The sequence below is a fragment of the Pan troglodytes genome, chromosome 2 (assembly GCF_028858775.2).
Source record: "Pan troglodytes isolate AG18354 chromosome 2, NHGRI_mPanTro3-v2.0_pri, whole genome shotgun sequence".
NCBI classification, from domain to species: domain Eukaryota; kingdom Metazoa; phylum Chordata; class Mammalia; order Primates; family Hominidae; genus Pan; species Pan troglodytes.
The window spans coordinates 41,998,792-42,012,560 of record NC_086015.1 but is presented as its reverse complement, the minus strand read 5'-3'; the positions used below and the strand labels follow the sequence as shown (position 1 = coordinate 42,012,560).

The 13,769-nt window shown below is 56.0% G+C and overlaps 1 protein-coding gene across 10 annotated transcripts; it reads right to left on the bottom strand.

The window, feature by feature from the left end:
* Positions 1 to 169: 169 nt before the first annotated feature.
* Positions 170 to 13,747, bottom strand: VILL (villin like). Of its 10 annotated transcripts, none has more exons than XR_010155152.1 (19): positions 13,595 to 13,747; positions 13,355 to 13,429; positions 12,861 to 13,066; positions 11,463 to 11,571; positions 10,119 to 10,229; positions 9,622 to 9,821; positions 9,139 to 9,217; positions 8,943 to 9,041; positions 8,257 to 8,395; positions 7,882 to 7,982; positions 5,729 to 5,866; positions 5,462 to 5,620; positions 4,748 to 4,927; positions 4,010 to 4,155; positions 2,923 to 3,067; positions 1,349 to 1,531; positions 1,101 to 1,243; positions 653 to 904; positions 170 to 411 (listed from the first exon to the last, which is right to left on the bottom strand). XR_010155152.1 is itself a non-coding variant. In XM_016940690.3 (19 exons), the coding sequence occupies exons 1-19, from the start codon at positions 13,652 to 13,654 to the stop codon at positions 298 to 300; spliced, it is 2,568 nt and encodes an 855-aa protein (XP_016796179.1). In that variant the 5' UTR covers positions 13,655 to 13,747; the 3' UTR covers positions 170 to 297. The 10 variants fall into 10 exon arrangements, 7 of the variants coding, with proteins under 7 accessions (XP_016796179.1, XP_016796182.1, XP_016796181.1 ...); XR_010155151.1 differs by having other exon boundaries at positions 653 to 926; positions 1,101 to 1,172; XM_016940690.3 differs by having other exon boundaries at positions 1,101 to 1,172.
* Positions 13,748 to 13,769: the final 22 nt, after the last annotated feature.

The following is a 13,769-nucleotide window of genomic DNA, read 5'->3' as shown; positions in this document are numbered from 1 at the left end:
CTTGCACATAGTTGAGTAGGGCAGGGGTATCTGGAGAGACCAACGAGAAATAAACCCCTCTGTGGGGTGGCACCGAGAGCTCACACCCGCCAGCCCTGGAGGCCCCTTCCCCTGAGAGGTGGACCTGCTGAGTGGCCCGGGCTTGAAAGCACGCATACCACACCTTGTATGGGCTGCCTGCTTTTACTGACACGCAGAGGATGACCAGAAGCCTCTGAGGGGAGTGGAAGCAGGGCCTCCCCAGCATTGTAGGTATGTTGGGGTCCAGGGGATAGGGGCAGTCGAGAGGGCTTGGGTTCAGAAGAAGCCCAGCTGCTTTTTCTCCTGCCGCTGCCTCCACGTGGCCATGCTGTAGAATTCCTCCTTGGATTTCCCAAAGATATCTTGGAAGTCAGAGTCTGAGAGATAGAACTGGGCAGGGGAGAGAGGGGGAGGTACAGGGTAGGGTGTCATCTGAGCCCAGAATCCTGCCCCACTCAGTAGTGTCAGTCATCCAGGGCTTGGGACTCCCGCATCTGTTTGCCCACCACCCCAGCTAGAAGACACATCTCCTGGGGCAGTTGCCCACTGCCCGCCACCAGTGGATCCTGCCTTGGGCTCCTCCAGCTCAGTGTCTGATGCACTAGTGCTGGGGCAGTGAGGGGGTGCCCACCTCCCTGCGGGCAGGGTCCACGCCCTCTGGCAGGTCCTCAACAGCCTGGTGCATCAGTTGTTCCCGGCGCAGGCCCCCGTTGATCGTGGCGCTGGTGCTGCTGACGGAGCTGCTGGTTCTGCTGCCACCCGACTTGGGGCTTCGCACCAGATCATTCTCTGAGCTGTCCTGGGAGCCCTTGAGGGCCTGCAGGGCCATGGCACCTGCCCTGCCATTGCCCGGCCATCTGGATAGCCGGAAGTTGTTGACTTCCTGTCCAGAGAGGAGCCTCAGGCTGGGGAAGATGGGGAATCAGTAGCCCACAGGGAGGCTGCACTGAACCCACAGGCCTCTTGCCTCCAACTGCAGCCCCTCCCACCTACGAGGGCCTGGCACTTCCCCTGCCCATCAGGACCATGCTGTCGGAGCCCAGGCCACTGTGGGGAAGGCTAGGGGCCCCAGGACTCACTGCTGTTATCTCAGAGATGGTTGATGCTGCTGCCGGGCTGCCATCCACCACTTCCTTGTGGGACGGGTGGCTCTGGAGCAAGAATCGGGGCAAGTATCAGGGCCAGGGCAGGAGAAGGGGCACCAATGGGACACAGGAGGGGCCTGAGGACAAGACCAGGTCTCTCGCACACACTGGCAATCCCCAGCCAGGTCAGGTTCCTCTCCCCACAAATTAGGGTGGGGCTGGGGGTTTCAGGCCTCACTCACAGTCCACTTGTAAGGGTCCCAAGTGAAGAACCATCCAATGAAGGTGGGAGGCTCATGGCCCTGCTTGACCAGCACGATGGGTGTGGCCGGGCTCCTCCCTGCTGGGTGGGTCTTCAGGTACTCCTGGCCCCAGGCCACCGCCTCCTTCCACTCACTTGCAGCTTCCCCAAGCCACAGGAAGATCTGGGCCACAGAGGGGGCCTGGCCTTGGGCAGGTGGAGGGGCTGCCCAGAGCTGACCCCTTCCTGTCCACTCCCTGTCCAGTTGTCCCAGACAGAACCCCACATACACATCCCTGGCCAAGCAGACACACCCAGCAAGCGGCTGTACCCACACACCCGTGAACACACGAGAAGGTCACAGGAATGCATGCATACATGCACACACACATTCAATCCACACATTTTTTTTCTTGCATGATTTACCTGGAGATCAATCCACAAATACTTTATTGAGCACCTACTGTGTGCCGGGCATTGGTCTAGGCTTTGGGGAGTCAACAATGAAAGAAAATGGACAAAAATCCCTGCCCTTATAGAGCTTTCATGAGAGAGCAAGTCACATGTATGTCTGGAGGAAAAGTGTCCTAACCAGAAGAAACAACCGGTGTAAAAGCCCCGAGGTGGCTGTGTGCCCGGCATGTTCAGGGAACACAAAGAGGCCATTGTGGCTGCAGCAGAAGCAGTGAGGGGGGAGCAGGGGGAAATTGGGTCAAAGAGTTGGGGCTGGCCAGGTCACGTAGGGCTGTGGTAAGAGCTCTGGGTTTGTTCTGAGTGAGATGGGAGCACACAGCTTCATCACCAATTCAAACAGTGCTGCAGACACGGCCCCACAGAGATGCAGAGAACACACATAATTGCAGCTTACACAGACACACAGTCATCCATCGCCACACAGCCAGACAGCAAACCATAGCCACACACTGTCATCCACTGTTGTCAGACACAGAGCTGCATGCAAACACAACAGCACTTGTTTACACAGCCACGCACACCCGGCCAGTTATACCACTGTGCGCAGAAACACAGACCCACAAACACACCCATCCATCATTCGCCCACAGCCAGTCATGGTCTTGCTCACAGACACATTTTCACCAGTTGCCACTGGTCTGGCCAGTTCTAGCATCACGTGACCTCACAGTCACTGACAAAGTGTCACACACAGGTGCACGAAGGCAAACGCTCACACCAAGCCACACACATGAATGATGCGATTGGGCATTCCACTCACAGTCACTCATGCAGCACCGACACATGCTCGGCCGCAGGCACTGTCGCTGGAGCCACACATAGTATCAGAAGGCACACAGGGCCACACACAACTGCAAACATGGTCTCAGTTACCCCTGAGTTCCAACACACTCCTATCTCCCGGAGTCTCACTGCTGCCACCTGGTGATGCACACTCATCCATGGTCTCATATGCACCGCAATGCAACTGCTCAGTGACAGGGTCAGACTCACCCACAGCCCTGTGTACAGAGGCAGATGACTAGATACACACACACCCAGTTACACAAACAGAAACACACCCCCGTTCACAGCCCCACCAGGCAGGGATGGCCACCTTACCTCCTGCCAGGTGTCCAGCAACATGATGTCATACTTGTCCAGGTCCTCCTGGCTGAAGAACACCACTTCTGCGAGGACCAGGCAGCCCATGTGGCTGGAGCACTCAAACAGTCGTGGCTGGAAGCTGGGGACCTCCTCAGGGAGCCTGGCCAGCACGGACAGCAAGGCTGTGAGCCACCCAGAGGGGCACCCCAGCCCATGGCACAAGTGTCCCACCCCAGGGGCTGGGAAGCCACTTCTCAGGAGTGGGAGCCCTGGGCCCTCCTCTGAGCCCCGTGGTTTGCTCCTCGAGCACTCCGCTCTGCTCTGGGTACAGGGTCCCTCTCTGCTCATGGAGAAAGCTCTCGCCCCACCCAGCTGTGATGCAAGGTGCCCCATGAATTTCCCTAGGAGAGGGCTGCAGGGGTAGGGGAGGGCCTGAGCTGGAGTCTCGCCCTCCCTGGGATGGGAGGAGCTCCTCAGCCCACCCCTGGCAGAGAGTAGGTCTCCGGCCCAAAGTGGAAGGAGGCAAGCCAGGCTGGGTGAAGGAGACGGGAGTACTGAGCTCAGGAGAATTGTGGGGAGTGCAGCACATAAACCAAGCCCCACAGGCAAACCAAGAGCGACCAGGACTCAGCTCCCTCCTCCCCTTGAGGCCTCACTCCTACCTCCTACACACACCCTGTCCACTTACACACCACACACAACACCCTGAATACACCTGTTCTTGCACATCCACACACACTGTATACCCACACATCATATGACACTGTATACACACACACTGGGCACCGTGATCCCTGAGGACTGTAGGATGGGGAAGGGTGCTTTGTCCCCTGGCCCAGGACCAGGACAATGCAGGGAGGGGATGCTGCCAGCAGAGGTCGCCACTGCCTCCACTCTCCCCAGCATCTTCGAGACGCAAGTTACCCAGGCCTGGGAGTGAAGCGTGGGCTGTACTCGTGGGAGCCTCTGTGAGTGGGAAGCTGAGAGTCCTTGGTTCTAGTCTCGTCTTGCCAGCCCTCTGTGTGAATCCCAGTCACCCACCCTCCTCTCTGGGCCTCAATTCCTCCTCTGGGTAAGAACACTCTCCTCCCAACCCTGTTACCTCTTGTTGCTGGGGTAGGGGGCCCGGCCTCCCAGGGCCTCCCAGAAGTGGGGAGGCTCCTGACCCTCCAGCACCATTTCCTCGTTCTTCCTGGAAATGACAGTGACCACCACTCGTGCCATCTCACGCTGATCACCATTACAGCCCTAGCAGGCAAAGAGATGGCTCAGGCCCTGCATGAGGAGGGGCCTTCACCTCCGGCCCCACATCCCATTCACAGGGTGTATGGGGTGGGGCTGGGCCCAAGTCACAGGAGGCCTAAGCTGACAGCAGGACACCAGTGAACAAGGCATCTTCCTCACCCTACAGGCCTGTGTCCCCAGGTGATCTGGATCACAGGGTCTGGGACCCTCGCAGGGTCCAGAGCATGGGATAGGAGGCCCCCAGGCTTAGAGGGTCAGTCATAGTTTATGCTGAATATTAGAGAAAACTCCAGCAAACTGGCATAGGCCTCCCCTTTTCCCAAGAGACCTGGGAAGGGACATGCCCTGTGCTCCAGGCAGTAAGGAGGGGAGGCGGCCTGGGCCTGGCTCTGACCTGCAGACTCTCAGGTCCACCTGTCACTTTGTAACTTTCCCCAAGTTCTAGAGGGGACCCTGTGGCTTCTTCCCCTCCCCATTCCCCCCATCGGCCTATCTGAGGCTGGACTCAAAGTCTGCATCCCCTGTGGAGAGGACCCACCCCCAGCCTGGCACCACTACATCTGGGCATGAATCAAGTGGTCAGTGCTGTGGGTACCTTCCCAAACCAGAGGTAGCAGACGCTGGCTGTGACCAGCAAGAAGATGTCACTGGAGTTGAGGGATGAGGCACGGGCTGGCACCTCCATGGTCCTGGTGTTGTGGCTGTCAGTGCCTTGCACTTGGAAAAGCCTTGTGGTGGATGCTGACTGCCCCTTTCCATGGTGCCCAGCTCTCTCCTATAGGAGAGCAAGGCCTCAGGCTGGGCAAGGGCTCCCAGGGGCGCCTTCCTGTCCCAGTGTGGGACATATTGCCTCAGAGCTCAGGGACCCTTGCTTGAAGCCATCAAGGCCCTCACTGGTGATTTCACATGAGGAGTACAGGACCCTCTAAGTGTGGAGTGCAGGAATCCCATCAGTCTGGGACAGGGACAGACCCTTTTTAAATGGACCTTTCCCCCCATCTCTGAGTGGTCGGGGCATGGGTGCTCAGGCCTTGGAGGTGGAAAGTGGGGACCAGGTTTGCTAGTGTGCAGCCCCAGGCAAGCCCCTGGCTCCCTTTCAACTCAAATTCCTCATCTGGCTCTGGGACTGGGGAGGGAAACTCAGGCAGGGGCCAACCTTGGAGCTCCTGGGCCTTGGACAAGCTCTGGGAAACTAGAGGATGATAAGCAGGCCCCAGGCCCAAAGAGAAGGTGCTTAGAAGTGTGTGCGGGGGCCATGGCCCATGCAGAACTGGGCAGGCTGTGGCCAGAGTGGCAAGGTGAGACCTACCTGGAAGATCACCAGCTGGCCCTGGAAGATGGCGAGGAAGTGGGGGGGCTCGCTGCCCATGGTCACATGCTCCTGTACTAGGACGCCACCATACATGACATCTAGTTCCTCAGCGTTGCTGTTCAGGGCCTCAATCTCATCCGCAGTGGCCTGGTGGCCCTGCAGGTAGGGGCAGTGAGTGAGGGCCTGGCCCAGCTCTCACATTTCACTCCCAGAGCCCAGCCCTTGGGCTTTAAGGTGAGTGCTGCCTCCCTCAGGCTGGCACACCTGCCACAGGTACAGGATGTACTGGACACGGCCCAGCCTCTGGTATGTATAGAGCACAAGGTAGCAGTTGCCTGCACACAGCTGTCCATGACGCTTGGGGTCCACAGGCTGCCTGTGTAAGTCCTGGATGCACCACACCTGGGGAATAAGGGACCAATGGGCACAGGTGGCTGCTCTTCCTGAACCAGCCCACCCATCCTGTACCCAACCGGAAAGCTCTCCCCAGCCTCCGAGGCCTTCCTCATCCACGCAGGCCAGGGGCCCACCCTCAGCTCCAGGCCCATTCTGGGCCTTGTGCTGGGCTTTGTACAAGGATCTGCAGGTGACCCTTTCCCCATGGACCCCTGAAACCCACCACACTTGGGAGATGGGCCCAATCCCAGCCACATGCCCAGCCCTAGTCCCAACCCCACCAGCCACAACCCTGGTTAGGGGCAGTTCAGTCCCCTCCCAGCTGCTCGCTGCTCAGGCCAGGGCAACAGAAGCCGGGCGGAAAGGGAAGCCTTGGAGCTCTTGAATGAATTCCCTTTTATCAAGTGTCATTTAGAAAACACAAAGCCTGTTCAAAGACTGAAGGGGAAACACTGTCTCACATCTGTCAGTGTAGTTTCTTCTTCCTGTGGGTGGCAGAGCCTGGAGCCAGGCGGACTCTGGTCAAATCCCAGGTAGGCCCTGTGTTGGCAGTGACATTGTTCTAAGCTTCGGGCCTTTCCCACCTGTATATTGAGGATGATGACGCCTCCCTTACCTCACCTCTGCATGGCAGGAGACAATGCCTGGGTGTCCTTTCCCACACTGACCCTGACAGTTGTCCCTGGGGAGCCGACCTCCAGACCAGAGCAGCCAGAGCCCTGTCTTTCACAAAAGTGGCTGACTTGACTACAGGCCACCTAACAGTGGCACTTACCGGGCAGCCAGGACCCCTGGCTCAGGCCCTGTCTCTGCCTGCCTGTCCACTGCCTGCCAGGAGGGATCCTGTCCCTGACTTTGTGCTTGGCACCTGAGTCCCAGGGCTCTCTTTCCCTCTGTCCCTCGCCTTTCTCTCTGCTTTCCTGTCTCCCTCTCCCACTGTCTGGCTCTCTGTCTCTCTCTGTGTATCCCATCTATCACTGACCCTCCTTCTCTTCTCCCTGTACCCCCTCTCTCCCTGCTCTTCCTCCACCCCACCTCCTCCTCCCTTCCCTCTGCCTCCTCCTCATCCCCTGTCCTTCCCAGTCTTTTCTTCTCTGTCTCTCTTTGTGCTCCTTCCCTGTCTTCCTCTTTTCCTGTCTCCCCCTTCTTCCCCCTTGCCCCATCTCCTCCTCTCTCAGTCTCTTCCCACTCATCACTTCTGTCCATCCATATTAGGGCAAAGGAAGAAGGAAATCTTGCCTTTTCTCTGACCTCCACCTACCTCGAGAACTAGGACCCCTCGCATAGGCCCAGCAGTTCTGTTCCCACAAGACCACAGGATCCCCACATCAGCCTTGGGGCCAGATGGGACCACAGTTTCTGACCCCACTTTATTTAAAAACTAGGGCCTAAAAAATTCAGGGCTCTGCCTAGGGGGTCAGCCAACAAGTCAAGATACAACCACACCCTCTACAGAGCCTGGAAGCAGCCCTCAACCCCTGCGTCTCACAGGACACTGGGCTGAGACCAGATGAGTGGTTGACAGTGTATGGCTGTGAATTGGGGTTGGGTGTGTGGGGCTGTAATTGATTATGTGTGATCGTGTGTCTGTGTTGGTGTGTCTCTGCGGATTGATGGTTGTGTGTGACTATGGTCATGTCTGATGTAGAGTTTTTGCAGCTTCATATTTGTGGTTGTGTACTTGGCTGTGATTATGTGCAATTACAAGGTGTTAGTATGTGTGTCTGTATAAGCATATGTTTGATTTTGTCCTACATGTGACTACAGGGCGAATTTAAGTGTCCAAGTGTTACTGTACTGTGTGTCTGTGTTGTGTGAGTGCCCGTGGCTGTGTATGATTAGGCGTGACTATGTATGAACTGCCTGCTAGGAGAGTATGTAAATGTACACGTGTCCCTTTGTGTCCCTGATTGTGTGTGGATGGCACCTGGGTCACTTTAGATAGCAGTCATACTGTTTACCTGTAGGCAAAGCTTACCTCCGTGTGCCCATCTTCCCCCAGCTAACCCAGTACCCCTCACCTCCACCTTCCCAGAGCCGTCGTCCACCATCCTGAGCTGGGCCGCTAACTTAGGCTGGGTGTGCAGCTTGCCCACGTCCAGCTTTACATGAATCGATTTATCTGAAGGGGGGACAGTAGGCGTCAGTGGCGCCCTCTGCCCCCGCCACACGATCTCCGCCCCGCCCACTCCTCAACCATCCCTCCAAGATTCCAGGTCCCGCCGCGTCCTCCGCAGCCCACGCCCCTTTCCTCATCCTGAGAAGGTTCTGTTCCGCCCCGTGCAGACCAGGCCCCGCCCCCTCCGGCCCCGCCCCGCCCACTCACCCATCCCGCCGAGTTGCCGATTCCTGCCAGGCCCCGCCCCGCCCCCGTCAGCCCCGCCCCGCCCGCTCACCCCTCCCGCCGAGCTTCTGGTTCCTGCTCCGCTTCTCAGACCAAGTCCGGAAGAGCTGCTTGAACGCGGCCGACTCGGCGCCGTCGTTCACCACCTCCACATTGGTGTAGGTCGGGTAGCCCTTGGCCTGGATGAAGCCCTGGGGCGGAAGGCATCGTCAGTCCTGCGACCCTGAGAGTCCACTGCCCCACTGCCGCTCCTGGGGACCTACCGCTCTGGGACAGCCGAGCTCCAAGAAGCGTTAATTAACCGAGCTCATGACCCACTTAGCGAATTGACTCTGTCACCACCGACTTCTCTGAGGTCCCTGAGGGCAGGCAGGGCCCCCTTAGTCCAGGCCTCGTGCAGGACAGGCCATGTCAACCCTCACGGACCCCAGACAGAGAGAGCCCTGTCTCCTCCCCAGCCCCACCCTCAGAAAGCGGGGCCGCCCAGTCAGTAGGGCCCCAGACCTGAAGGCAGGGCCACGTGCCCCTTTTACACATGGTTTCTCAGAGGCCACCTGGTCTTTACTCTCAGGGCTCCCAGGGCAGGGCTACCTCCCCTTTAAGACTCCAGCATAGGATTTCCCAACTCAAACTCTAGGGGAGGGCTGATTCCTCCCTTAGACCCTGGAGCGGAGCTGCCTCCCCACTCAGACCCCAGGGCAGTGCTCTGTTCCTCTCAGACAGAGCCCCAGGGCTCACCACAGCCCGGCTGAAGGCAGCCTTTCTCTCCTGGAGGCTAGACATGCGTCCCTGCCACACATAGATCTTGAAGCCACCCTGGTCCAGGATGTAGAAGTCCTGGGAGCAAGGGTGGGGCTGGTCAGTAGGTGGTCCAGACTGGGCTGGGGTTGTGGATGGGGAAGGATGCAAGTAGCTGGGGCCAGGCCTTCCTCACCTCCTCCTGCAGCAGGTCCTGGGTCAGTGGGGGGGTCGCCAACTCCAGGACCACCAGGTCTTTGCCCTTCTCATAGACACTGGGGGGACAGGAACCCAGGAGTGGCCAGCCCAGCCCCTCCCTGATCTGTCTCCACTCCAGCCCCTCTTAGGACCCCACCCCAGTCCCTCAGAGACAGAAGGCATGGGGGCTGGGGCCCCGAGTTGTAGTCTTCACTTTTACTGCAGCCTTGCTGTGGAGCTTTAGGCAGCTCCCTGGCCCTGGCAGGGCGCCACGGTCCCCCTGTATGTACAATAGGTTTCTCAGCAAGGCAGCCACATGCCATGGAAGAGTACAGGCTGGACCCACGGTCCACATGACCTGTCCCAGAAACCCAGCAGCCTTTGCTGGAGGGCCTTCTAGAGATGCCGTGTTATTGCAGTAGTGATGGACACAGAGTCCTGGACTGTCCCACCCACCCCTGCCCACCCCAAGGGTACTCACTGGTACAGGCGAACATTGGCCTTCTGCAGCTGGTTGATATCCTTGCTGGGCGTGGCGGCACGCAGGCTGCCCACCCTGCAGCCCAGCACAGCCTCCATGATCTGCATGAGGTCCGGGGCTTTGGCCTCATCATCCACCACACCAATCTGTGCACGACCACCACGTTCCCTGTCCCGGAGGCTGTAGGTCAAGGCCAGCCCCTGCGGGAGAGGACCTGGGAGTCAGGGTGTCACCAGTGTGCCCTCTCACAGCAGAGACTTCTCCTGTCACTGCTCAGCTCCCAGAGGCTGATGGGGAGAAGGGCTGATGTCCCCTCATCCTGGCATCCAGGGGGACACCAACAATGCAGGGTCTGAACTCAGCTTGTAACTCATAGGCGTTTCTTGGGTTGTAGCAGAGAGCCAAGCCCAACTCTTTGGGTGGCCGGAGGATGGTCAACTGGAGGATCATTCCCCGCCCAAGCCCCGTACTCCCCAGTTCCTTGGGCAGACACTGACCCGAGCCTTCTCAGAAATGTTGGTCTTGGGCCCATTCCACTGAATCATCATCTTGCCTAGGTCCAGCAGGAAGATGTCACCCTTATTAAAGCTGTTCCAGGAGAGCTCCACCTGCCAGAGCCAGGGAGGGAGACAGAGTGTCATACCACCAGCATCCGCTAGACGGGAGCATAGCTGGGATGTGTCACGTGTGCATGAAGCTGTATGCAAACTGGGTGTACGTAGGCATGTGTGACTGTAGATAATGCTGCATTCCACAGGGTGTACATGACTTATGACACTTCTCACTCACTGCATGTCTGTTGCTGTACATGTATACATGTACACATGTATACAGGTGGGGTGTATCTGTTTATCTTTTGTGTGTGTGCATATACACACATATGTATATGGGGACATCACATGTGAAGAAGTGTGTGTGCTTATGGTGACAGTGAATACCTATGGATGAAGATAGTCTCCAAACGGACACACTTTTGAGAGTAAAAGGGAGTACTTTAGATAATTATGCCAGGATAATAGGAGAAACATGGGGCTTCATGGTGTCCCTGAATGACCAGAGATGTATGGTCACTGGGTCTGTGGGTGACATGCAGAGCCTATGTGGGATTGTCTCTGTGTCACAGGCTGCCTATGCAGACTCACTTGCATACCTCAAGGGTTACCATTCACACTGTAGACGTTGTACACCTGAATGTTCATTACACCAAATTCTGGCCAGATGGCAGCAAAATGTTTTGTTCTAACAAAACCAGTATTTTCCTGTAATTTCCTGACAGATGGAAGAAAGGGTCACTGTTCTGATTTGCACAAGGGCACTCTATGGACCAGAGGAGCACCCGGGGATAACAGTGGGAGACAGTGTGTGTGCATATAGGTGACAATGACAATGTGTGTGAGAGAGTGCGAGGTTATGCACCACCTCTCACTGTGCTGCTAACAAGGACCATTCACAGGCGCCATATCATCTGCCCCATCTGCCCAAGTTCTTTTTTTGTTTCAGAGACAGGGTCTTTCTCTGTCACCCAAGCTGCTGGAGTACAGTGGTGTCATCATGAATCACTCCTGGGCTGAGGTGATCCTCCTGCCTCAGCCTCCCAAGTAGCTGTGCCCATGTTCTCAATATGTCCCTGAGATAGACGCATAAACAAAAGGTCCAGGGAGCAGTGGCAGAAGTGGGGCTAGAAGCCTGGTGTCCTCTCTGTTCTCCTCATTCAAGACCATCTGGGAATGCTGACAGCTCCTTGTTCCCCACAACCCCAGCCAATTTCCAACCTCCTTATACCTCAGTACACCCAGTCTGAGCCGAGTTCAGAGGTCAAGAGGCTCCCCTGGCAGCCTCACCTCAGTGGCAGACACGTGCTTCCTCCCTTTGATGTGCAGCAGTCGCTGGATGTTGAACAAGTTGGTCTCCACATGCTTGAGGTCAGATGCTAGGCCTCCCTTCCTGTAGCTGAGGTGGGAATAGCAGGAGGGTATATAGAGGTGGGAATAGCAGGAGGGTATATACATTCTGTGTATATAAGAACACAGACTGCCACGTGCACGAATGACTGCAGATGTGAGCACGTGCACGTATGTGCCTGCTTCATACATGCACTGGAGTCTGTGTGAACACATGTATGTATAAGTACATGGGTGCACACATAGGGCATGAGTGTGCATTCATTTCCATGTGTAGTGCACTTCCATGCATAGTCATGTGGACACATGCATATATGTGTACATGTACATACATTTGGGCGCACACTGTGTATTTGTTTATCCCTGTAAGTCTAGATGGTGAGTGCATGAAAGTGGGCAACAGCATATATGTGTGTAGGTGAACATGGATATTCACACATGTCCATCTATAGGTGGACATACATGAGGGTGGTGTGTGTTTCTGCATCTGCGCATATGCTTGTGTGCATGTGTTCATGTATATGCTATATGCATATATAGGTTCAACTGTATGAAATGGAAATGATCAAATAGCAGCAATTTCCTATATTTCCAAATATATTGCTAGTTAATTTAAAACACCTGTGAAGCAATTTACAGCGAAAGATAAATTCCTACCAGTACAGTAACATAAAAGCAAACTCAAAACAACATTGGTGTCTGCTCCTAGGTATATACCAAGGGAAATGAAAACATTTGTCCACACAAAAACTTGTATACGAATGTTCATAAAAACAGATTCATAGCAGCCAAAAAGTGGAAACAACTCAAATGTCTATTAAGTGATGAATGGATAAATAAAATGTATATTCATAAAATGCAATATTACTTGGTAATAAAAAGAAGTAATAACACATGCTACAACATGGATAAACCATGAAAACTGTGTTAAAGCAAAAAGATCCCGTCAGGGAAGACCATTTGTTGAATGATTCTATGACATGCCCGGAAGAGGCAAATGTATAGACAAAGCAGATGAGTGGTTGCCTAGGGCAGGGGATGGGGGTGTTGGAGGGAAATGGGGAGTGATGGCAAAGGGGTATGGGGCTTCTTTTTAGGGTGATGAAAATGTTCTAAAATTGTGGTGATGGTTGCACACAACTGTTAAAAATCACTGACATATATATGTACTTTAAATGGGTGAATTGTATGGCGTATGAGTTGTATCTCAATAAAGGTGTTACCCAACCTCTCCCGGCTTTCCCCATTCAGGGATGTGGACGATGGCCATCCCAAGACTGCCCCAGCCAAGGCACCGCCTCCACGGCTCCCTCCTGCCCCGGCCGCCCCCGCACTCACATGATTCCCGGGCGGAAGTAGCTGCAGAAGCAGTCGGACTCGTGGCCCTGCGCCTCGCGGTGCAGCACGGTCTGGCCCCCCAGCTCGTCATGTAGGCGCTGCTGGAAGGCCTCCGCAGCGCCCTGCGCTTCCGCACCCGCCTGCTTCCCGACCCAGTAGTGCAGGTCGCTGGACGCCCCCTGAGTGGCCTTCGGGCTCTGGGGAACCTAGGGTCCGGGTGTTTGTGTATATGTGTTGCGGGGAAGACGGAGGTGCGGGTGGAGAAGGGGAGGATGTACCAAGGGCCATGGGGAGACGCTAGGCAGGGGCTTCCGCGGAGATCAGGAAGTGGGAGGGAAGGACTAAGAAGCCTCAAAGGTAACCGCCCCCTTGTGGGATGTGATTCTCCGGCTCTCAACTTGCCGCTTCCCAGGGCAGAGTTTATGCCTGTGCCTCAGTCTCCCCAGTGCTGGGCCATGTCACCCCTCTCAGACAGACTTCCCCAAGCGACTCACGTGGAGGATGACATAGCAGTGTTCCTCAAAAAAGTTCCCGTAAGCCCCCTCGGGTACCGGCACCATCTTCCGGTTCTGGGAGGGGAGAGTTCCCTGTAACAACTCAGGAGGCCTCTACCCATGACACCCGCTGGGGTGGGGTGGAAGAGGACGCTCTGAGTTGGGGGCGGGAGAAGCCTAGTGTGGAAAACCCCACGCTCTTCCATGTCACCAACTCTCCTATTTGGTCGTGCCTCTCACCTCAGAGATCCATATGTGGAGGCCTCCCTGCATGCCTGGGAAGCCCTTGCTGATGTCCATCGCAGGCCAGGCAGGAATATGGGACGACACAAGGATCAACAGCCAGAGTTCTCAGGCTGGAGACCGACACCTGGCTACCTGTACAACTTCATTATAGAACATGACTTTTATTAGG

Coding starts and splice junctions, on each gene's coding strand:
- VILL (XM_016940690.3), bottom strand. CDS start 13,654: ATGGACATCAGCAAGGGCTTCCCAGGCATGCAGGGAGGCCTCCACATA. Junction 8,396..8,942: donor CTGCCTTCAGCCGGGCTGTG/GTGAGCCCTGGG, acceptor CTTCCGCCCCAG/GGCTTCATCCAGGCCAAGGG. Junction 905..1,100: donor CCATCTCTGAGATAACAGCA/GTGAGTCCTGGG, acceptor CTCTCTGGACAG/GAAGTCAACAACTTCCGGCT.